The sequence below is a fragment of the Clupea harengus genome, chromosome 22, assembly GCF_900700415.2.
Source record: "Clupea harengus chromosome 22, Ch_v2.0.2, whole genome shotgun sequence".
Taxonomy (NCBI): domain Eukaryota; kingdom Metazoa; phylum Chordata; class Actinopteri; order Clupeiformes; family Clupeidae; genus Clupea; species Clupea harengus.
In genome coordinates, this window is record NC_045173.1 from 4085342 (window position 1) to 4095341 (window position 10000).

At 47.0% G+C, this 10000-nt stretch overlaps 1 protein-coding gene across 1 annotated transcript in view; it reads left to right on the forward strand.

The window, feature by feature from the left end:
• Window positions 1–10000, forward strand: part of slit2 (slit homolog 2 (Drosophila)) — a 126799-nt gene that overhangs the window by 91215 nt on the left and 25584 nt on the right. Inside the window, exons 4-7 of the mRNA XM_042703090.1 lie at window positions 94–165; window positions 1885–1956; window positions 4586–4749; window positions 5590–5722. Coding sequence (XP_042559024.1) covers window positions 94–165; window positions 1885–1956; window positions 4586–4749; window positions 5590–5722 — 441 coding nt within the window. The remainder of the gene's footprint in view (window positions 1–93; window positions 166–1884; window positions 1957–4585; window positions 4750–5589; window positions 5723–10000) is intronic.

Here is a 10000-nt window from a genome sequence, read left to right on the forward strand (position 1 = left end):
CTCTCTCTCTCCTCTCTCTCTCTCTCTCTCTCTCTCTCTCTCTCCTCCCCTCCTCTCCTCTCCTCTCCTCCCGCCGGTGTTCCCGGGGAGCAGGCAGCTGGATTACAACCAGATCAGCTGCATCGAGGATGGAGCGTTCCGAGCGCTGCGCGACCTGGAAGTGCTGTGAGTATGAGAACCTTCGATTTCCTCCTGAACGCACACAGACTGTTGCAGGTCACCAGTGTAGACCTGCTGTCAAAGGCAATGTTTTTAGAAACACAATGTATTTTTTGCATGTCCTTTTGAAGATTATACTGTTTATAGTGAAAGAGTCCACTGGTCTTTGCTTTGATGCAAAACCTAATGGCACACATTTGGTTGATTATAGAAGGTTGTAAAATAATCTGGTTTACATATTTGAATTTTTAATTGATATATATATTTCATATATATATATATACGCAGTATATGTACATATATACTGTCCTAAATTATAGCCCCCAATGAGAGACAATGTCTGAGAAGTCTGAAAATCATTAATATTGTAAGGAGGATAAAAATAAAGAAAATAGATTATTATAATTTTTGTCCTACTCCAAGGTGCAATTTAGATCTTGAAATGTTATAAAGTCTCATAGTCAAGCTGTAGTCTTGTGATATTTTATCATGTTAGTGCTCTTCCACCCCATCCTCTTCCTCAGTCTACCCTTATTGCCCTCATACCCCACCATGCTTCAGTAGATTGGTCCTTATGGCCATGCTGGACTCTAGTGTGTAATGAGATCAGAATAGATTACGGAAACACTCTGGACTGCACACTGTAAGTGGATTATGCATCTGGGTCTTAATGTCTGTCCGGGAGCCACCCTACCACGCGCAGAGAAAGATAAAGAGAGAGAGAGAGAGAGAGAGAGAGAGAGAGAGAGAGAGAGAGAGAGAGAGAGAGAGAGAGAGAGAGAGAGAGAGAGAGAGAGAGACACATCCACTCATGTAAATCAGAGCTAATACACACACACTGCAGAGATGCACATGACACATACACACACTTGCACACTCTCTCTGTCCCCCAGATTAAGTGGTAATTCGGCACTGCCTTTGTTATGGTGATTCAGACTGAATGGAGCATATTTTACTGATATGCTTTTACACTGGAAGACATGATCTCATTTTACACCATGCAGAGAGAGGGGGAGAAGGCCAATCACTGCAGCATGGCATAGTGCCCTATTATGTATAAAATAAAAAATGTGTTTGAGAGTTTATCACCCAGAGCTAAGCAGCCTGTAGATCTCTCTCTCTCTATCTCTCTCTCTCTCTCTCCCTCTCTCTCTCTCTCTCTCTCGCCCTCTATCTCTCTGCAGTACTGCAGCAATCCTAAGAAAAGTATCCCCCTCCATGGTCACATCCCCCTTCTTTATGAAAATAGAAAATGAACATTTCCTGCTCTTAAACTGCCCATGCTCATAACTGTGCAATAAAATATTTCTTCCATTGGCCTGATCATGGGAGTCTCATTGCATGCTCTTTATTTTAATTAAATCCTAATCTTAATGACCATTTAACTGCACTCATATTGGGCAAAGGAATATATTTGGATGTGCCAGTATATTTTTTTCTTTTCCCATTTTTGGAATTGATATGGCTGAGCAAATTTGCTGAGCAGAAAAAATGCAATCTTCCTTTGTACTGTTTTCCTCAAATATACATACAGTTAGTATTGGACTTGAAATCAAATTAAACCGTATTTGTCATGTTGGAGAGGATGAGCAGCATTTAAGATATTCTATTATTCTTTAAGGACATGATGTTTCAGAAGAAAATGAGTATATTTGAAATCTTGTGCAAGAAATTAAAATGTTTCTTTTTCGTTCTCTCTTTTCCTTCTTTCTATTTTTCCCACAGCACACTCAACAACAACAACATCACTCGTTTGTCTGTGGCCAGTTTTAATCACATGCCCAAGCTCAGAACATTGTAAGTATCCACTCTATCCATTTCCATTTCTACAGATGCACTTAAACACAAGATTCATTTTGGGGGTCTATTTCCTCATTTGTAGAGAGAGGATTTGAGTTCTTTCCCCCCCCCATGGTGGTCCGATCTCCATTCAGGATCATGACGTAGACCTTTCTGTATGAGGCGCTTCCTCTGCATCTCACAGCCCTTAGACCGACGCAGGCATCTCCGCTCTCCTAACTCTCCTGGATGATGAATGTGTTTCTGTCCTAGGGTGGGCAGGGGTCATGTGTGTTGTAAATGTGAGCGCGCAGATATATCATAATTAGCCATTAGCCTGCGCAGCGCCTGTGTCAGGCTAATGAGAGATCAGCATTCAGCCCCTGCTCCATGCTTCAGTGGCCAGAGCCTTGATTGGGTTAGGATTGAGTGGAGCATCGCAGAAATCCTGAAATGACATTAGTCTGAAGGGGATGGGGGGGAAGGGGGGATTGGGAGGAGGAGGGGGGGAGACGCAGAGAGAGCAAAAGAGAGAGAGGGAGTGGAAACGGAGAGAGGGAAGGAGAGAGAGTAAGAGATGGATCGATACAAATAGTAATGATGAGTTTGTGCGATCCTATGTGTCTTGTTCTTTGCTTGGTTAACTGAGAGGAGAGGAGCTCTGAGATGGCCAGTAATGGCTCAGAGATGGGGCTGGTGGCTCCTGCTCTGAGATGGCCAGTAATGGCTCGTCTGTTCACAGTGACTGAGAGAGCCATGTTCCAGCCTCAGTCACGCAAACACGCATCAGCCCTCCTCTCCCCTCCCCTCCTCTCCTCTCCTCTCCTCTCATCCGCACACTCCTCTCCACCCAGTTCTTCCCTTCTCACTCACTTTTACCGATTTGTCTTTGTTCTTTTTCTTTTATCTGTCCATCGCTCCCTTACCCTCCATCACTCATGTATTCTACCTCCACCCATCCCTCCTTTTCTCTTCACTTCCTTTAAACACCATCCCTCCATTTCCTCCACTCTCTTAGGCATCCCCTTTCTTTCTCTGTGTGTGTGTGTGTGTGGATGTGTTTTCAGCGGCACCTAATGCCCTCCATGTCAGTGGTGTGTGGCTGGCTGTCTATGCCCGCTTTAACCCCCTTGCACAGTGGGCAGTGTTGTCTTTGTGTGCCCTGGCTGACTCTGGGTATTAGTATTGTGCTCCTGTCGTCCGCGCCTCTCTGGGTGTGTTGGAGCACTCACTCCATCTTGGTGGGATTGTGCCATAGGAAATGAATGTGGGGCATTAGGCAGACTCAGTGCTCGTTATGGAAGATGCTGACCGCTCAGAAACGGCCCCCGGAGAGCGTTTAAAGAGAGAAATCAGCTCCTCAGTGCTGCGTGCCAGATGAATCTATCACAACGGCTGCAGATAAGAGTCCCCCCTCCTCTCCCCTGCTTATTAAAGACAGGTTACACAGCTCTGTGCTAACTACACCACCCTTCGCTGTGAGCTACCTCACTCCTCAGAGCTGAGCTGTGATTATGGACTAGCTGTGTAGCTGAATGGAACGAGGTGACAGTTGGAGGTGGGTGTGGGGTGGGGTGGGGTGGGTTTGTGGGGGGTTTAATATGTTGATTGGAAAAGGCAAGCCGGCGCATTTAAACTGGACATGGACTACAAATCCCACTGGCACAAAATGGTCCACTTCATTTGTCTTGCTTTGTAAAGTTCATTTTGAGATGCACTTTGCTTATGGGCCTCTTTGACAGATAAAATAGATTTAGACAAAGCAAGACAAATGAAGGGCTGGGAGCCTATTTCTCTGAGTAACTACCCTGCTCTTTTTCTGGAAAGTACTTACATGATGAGCAGATTCAAATTGCTCGGAATTGTTGATGGTTCTGTGTGTGTATGGGGGGGGGCATATATATACACACACAGAGTTTAAAGTTTTAGACATTGCGTGAATGCATGCCTAGTGCATTGTGTTAAATTGTGTTGCGTTGCACTGCGTTGCGTTGGGTTGTGTTGCGTTGCGTTGGGTTGTGTTGCGTTGCGTTGGGTTGTGTGGTGTGGTGTTGTGTTACGTTGCTGACCACAGGTAGGCAGGTGTGTGTGTGTGCTAGAGGACTGAGGTGGGCGAGAGTGTAGATTAGTGAGGCGGAGAGCAGGATTGATTTTGTGTCTTGGCGCTCTGTGTTCATTAATTAATCTCCTACTGTGATAGCCCATCGACGACGCCAGGCTTTAACCACTGTGCACTGGACTGTAACACACACCTACACACATTCACACAGGGATCATCCCTACCAACCACTCACACTCACTCACACCAGCACACACACACACACACACACACACACACAGTAGTTGGTTCACTCTTGCCACATCTTACACTTTCATATTGACTCACACCAATACACACAACCACACACACACACACACACACACACACACACACACACACACACACACACACACACACACACACACACACACACACACCTAAAGTACATAAATTGATGTATTGATTCCTCATTAACTAACCCTAGCCAGTGCCTCCCCAAGGCTTCCCTACTTTTTCACCTATATTGATTATTTCTCTCTTTCTCGCGCTCCCTCCCTCCCCTCCCTCCCTCCCTCTCTCCCTCTCTCCCCCTCTCTCTCTCTCCAGTCGCCTCCACTCCAATCACCTGATATGTGACTGCCATGTAGCCTGGCTGTCAGAGTGGCTGAGGCAGCGCCCTCGACTGGGCCTCTACACGCAGTGCATGGGCCCTCCCCACCTCAGGGGCCACAACGTGGCTGAGGTGCAGAAGAAAGAGTTTGTTTGCACCGGTAAGACACACACACACACACACACACACACACACACACACACCCACCCCCCCCCCCACACACACACACACACACACACTCACACATATAAAAGATCATCCCTATTCTCATCTTCAACCTGTAAATGTTTATTTTTGTCTCTGTGTTTAAATTGTTTTTTTTTACTTTGTCAATCTGAAAGTGTGTTTTGTTCTGCCAGCAAAGCTTGAAATGAGAGTGATTGGCAGAGAAGGAAATTACATGAACATTTACTACTTTGCCAATCAGTTGCTTTTTATACCGGATGTGTTTATGTGTGTGTGTGTGTGTGTGTGTGTGTGTGTGTGTGTGTGTGTGTGTGTGTGTGTGTGTGTGTGTGTGTGTGTGTGTGTGTGTGTTTGCGTGTGTGTGTGTGTGTGTGTGTTTGCGTGTGTTTATGCAGTCATACCGTTGTATTCTTTTTGCTCTTTCATTTCGCTCAATTGCTTTTTCTCTCACTGCTGTCATTATTACTCCCCCGCATTGAAGATGAGGACGAAGGCAAGTGGTGCTTCAAATTTCTGCTTAATTAATCGCTCATCATATCTCCACTTCTTGTTAATGAGTGATTGTGCCGGTCACATGCACATGTTGGCCTGTTTACTGGTCTTGCTAAACAGCTTTCAATTGGGAAATTCTCTTTTGGTCTCTTTCATCTTTCACTGAACTCAGCTCCTGAAGATGGAAGGTATTCATTAATTCTCTCTCCTTCCCTGTCACTCTCTCTCTCCCTCTCTCTCTCTCTCTCTCTGTCTCTCACTCTCACTCTCTATCTATCCATCTATCCATCTATCTCTCTATCTATCTATCTATCTATCTCAGGGCATCAGTCGTCTGCGTCCTGTAGTGTATTGCAGTGTCCAGACTCCTGTACGTGCAGTAATAACATAGTGGACTGCAGAGGGAAGGGGCTGGCCGAGATCCCCACCAACCTACCGGAGACCATCACAGAGATGTGAGTTGATTACTCTCTCTGTCCCTCTCTCTCACACACACACACACACACACACACACACACACACACACACACACACACACACACACACACACACACACACACACACAGACACACACAATTCGATCAGAAAGATGAATTAATGCTGCCACACACATGCTCATTCCCCTTCATCTATTTCTCTCCCTCACACATGAACTGGAAGGACTATCTGAAATGACGGCCCTGACATCTAGTCAGGCCTCATACTTTCATAATAAATCAAATAATATCCATGCTGTATGTCTGCATGGTCAATCATGGTAAAAAAGTCATCATGGTCAATCTTGGTAAACATTATCTAAAACCTATATGTCTGCTGTTAAGTGCTTCTGAGTGATCCTCATGAATACTTGAACTAGAAATTAGTTAATTTGTTTTATGAATGCAAGGGTTTTCCATATGAATGCAAGGGTTTTCCACAAAGCTTTTAATAATCTGGTTAGCATAGCATAGCATTTTTCCTTATAGGTGAGTAGAAATGTCTTCGAATGACATTTCCAGCCTGGTGCAAAAGCTCATTCTATCTCTTTAATGTGTTAATAAGCCACATTGCCATGTGTGTACAGAGATACAGCTGTGTGTGTGTGCATGTGTGCGTGTGTGCGTGTGTGCGTGTGTGCGTGTGTGCGTGCGTGCGTGCGTGCGTGCGTGTGTGTGTGTGTGCGTCTGTGCGTGTGTGTGTGTGTGTGATGGAAACTGGATTTCTGTCCGCTCGTATCCCTTGCTTAAGGCATTAGTAAAAAGCCCGGCATCTGAGCACAGCCCTGTGAAATAAGAGAAGCTACTGAGGCTGATAATATGCCCATCTCTCTATCTCTCTCTCTCTCTCCCTCTCTCTCTCTCTCTCTCCCCTCTCTCTCCCTCTCTCTTTGTCTTTCTCTTTCTCTGCTGATGACTGAAGGCAGCCGATCTCTCTCTCTCTCTCTCTCTCTCTCTCTTTCTCTGCTGATGATTGAAGGTGAAGTGAGAGATATGCCACCCTTCAAACTCACACAAGCATTTCAAACTTCAAACTTCCCACCTGGAACTTTCTGCCAAAATATGCTAAACTCGTTCCGTGAGGCCTATTCATCAATGGCAGGTTCATCTAGGTTTCGTACTTACACAACAGTTATACAGGAATGGGTGTAATTTCTGAGCGAACTGTTATTGTTCCTCCGTAAAGCCAAGTCTGTAATGAGAGCCAGGCAGCAGATGCTCTCCGGCTCGCTGGCCGCCGTCAGCGCTGGGGCGTTCTCCCAGAGTTCAGCCCCGTGCTCCCCACTCCACATCTGACTACCAGCGAGGAGCAGGCTCCACCCTGTACTGTAGGTATCCTGTGAGTGAGCCTTGCGTTGCTGAACACTCGACTGACTACGTTATGAGCATGCTGGGTTGATTCTCCGTTTTGGAATACGTGAGTTATGATTTGTGTTTTCTGAGAGATGCTTACCTGGCAACTGCCAGGACTCACAGCTGACCTCTCTCTCTATGAATGTAAGCAGTAAACAGTGGTATTCCCTCTGCAGGGGCTTAGATCGTGTTGGTGATGTGCCCGGCTAAGTCAGCGTAGCACATTCAATGGTTGTGCTCAAATCCCAGCTTTGTGCTCCGGTCATGTATGGAGCTTCAGTGTGGAAATCAATTGAGTTTATGAATGGAGTGTGTGACTGCCCAACCAGGGAACAGAGGGTAGCGGATAGTAACCCCACAGCTCACACACACAGGCACACACACACACACACACACACACACACACACACACACACACACACACACACACTTATTCACATGCAACCGTATACAACAGCACTTACAGACAAGAGTGCCAGAGTAAACTCACATTTATCTCTTAACACATTAGCACTCATTTTCCTCCCTGTAGCCTGAGCCATCATTGGTGTCTAAAGGAGACCTGTATGTATTTGTCTCTGTGTGAATGTGTGTGTGTGTGTGTGTGTGTGTGTACGTTTGTGTGTGTCTACGTTCTGTTTGGCAGATGAATGAGGTGATCTCATTTGGCTGACAGTGAATGGAGTTGTGCTGTCTGAAAGACAGAAAGATGGAGGAACAGAGAGAGAGAGCGAAAAAGAGAAAGAGAGAGCGATTTCCCCGCTCCCCCCTTCGCAGGAGGCTTTTTGTCAGAAGAAACATAGATATGCCACTGTGTGACAGAGGTCAGAGTGTGTGTGTGTGTGTTCATCTTTAGGACATAGTTCTTGTGGCAGCATATGCATTTGCATTTGAATATAAGCAAGTGTGTGTTTGCTAAAGCGTCTGAAAACTGCTGAGATGGTGTGTGTCTGTGTGTGTGTGTGTGTGTGTGTGTGTGTGTGTGTACCCGGTGCCCAACAGAGGAAGAGAAGTAAAGGCTGAATTGAGACGTCAGGCCTCTTCATGGTCACGGCCCATCCTTTAATGCTCTAAGAAAGCCTGGACCAGATGAGCATGGCTGCAGTACCCTGCTGTAAGAAAGCCTGGAGCAGAGAGCATGGCTGCAGTACCCTGCTGTAAGAAAGCCTGGAGCAGAGAGCACGGCTGCAGTACCCTGCTGTAAACCTAAGGCCTGTGGAATGTGCCTTTGTGCTCATGGACATCAGCCCACTGCGTGTAAATACTGGAGAGTCCTCAATGTCACGCTCTTTACTCAGTTACTCACTCAGACATCTGTACTGGGGGTGTTAGCTTTGCCCCCGTAGCATCTCGCGGATGCTAACAGTGTTGCCTGTGCGCCGTGAAGCGCTCAGAGTAATGTTATGAATTAAAGCTCTTTAGTAGAGTCCACTTTGGATGTTTGGAGTTTGGTGGATTTTCCCATTGCTCTGTCCAAGCCTTTGTTTAGGCCAATTATGCCCTTTTTGGACTGCATGCTTTTGTTCCAACCCGTAGCATGTGAAGCGGGCACGGCTGCCTTTGATGCTGGGGACTTCAGAGGGAGGGAGAGGTGTTGGTTTGTGCGTCGTGTGGGCGGTTTGGTTACTGATGTTTATTTGTTTAGAGATCTGATGGGGTGCCAGTGCGCCCGTAATTAGATCATTCACGGAACAGTTGCGTTGGGCTGGCACTGGGCGACGGCCCCTGATGCTGGGCAGATAAGCACAAGCACATAAACACACTATACACACACTGCACACACACACACACACACACACACACACACACACACACACACACACACACACACACGCAGGGCAGTGGGACGGGCATCAGAGGCCTGCTGCCCTGTTGGTGTTGGCACGGTGGATCAAAGGAGTTGTGGATGGTGGTGTTTTTCCTTCCTGGAAGTGGCCAGAGAAGGATCTGGGAAAAGCTGTTTGAACACAGCAGCAACACGGAGCCCTCTTATCTCCCTCCCTCTCTCTCTCTCTCCCTCTCTCCCTCCCTCTCTCTCTCTCTCTCTCCCTCTCTCTCTTCTTTCTGTCTACCTCTATGTTTTCAACTACACCCCCCTTTAAAATCCTCATGTCTCTTCTGCTGCTTGGCTGTTTGTCTTTACCCATCATCGCCTAAGCTACTTTACTCCCCTCACTCTCTCTTTCTCCTTCTCCCTCCCTCTCTTGTCTGGCTGAGAGCCACTGGTGCTGTCCTAACTTTATCTGTAATGGACACTCCTAATGGCTCCCCTTTTTCCCAGTACTGGCACCTGGCATCATTTATTGCTAGAGGGAAACAAGGGAACGGCGTTGTTTTCTGCCTGCAGTGACCTTAACCTTGCGGCAGAGAGGGAAAGCTCTCCGCAACATCTGTCACCTCTTCAAGGCCCCCGGCCCTGAGCTACGAGCCCCGTCTAAGTGCTGATTCTGCCCAGCCAGTCTGGAATGGGTTCAGCCTCCCCAAGCCCCCACCACCCTCCCGAGGTGTAGCGAACATAACGGATGAGTTTCCTTTAAAAGACATCTAACTGTATTTACTGGGTCTATCCTGGTTTAATGACACCGTGGAGAATGCTTTACAGCCTGCATCTATTTCAGCCTTATCTTTTTGAGGTGGAGGCGGTAATAGGGATGTTGCTCGGCTGTCTGTGCCGTTTTTAGTGAACGTGGTGAGCCAATGAGGCCCTCTCTGCAGATGCCCCGCGATCATAAAAAAGCGTTGATGGCGTTCCTGGTGGTGTGATCGCCGTGGAGATGTCTGGTGTTTATCTGCCCTCAGTGCACAAACGTCATCTGGCAGGGGGGCTGCCGGGGCCTCCCGCTGATGCTGCCGTAAAAACACTCCCAAAGTCCTCATGCCAAGTGTGCTTCTAAACTGATCCAT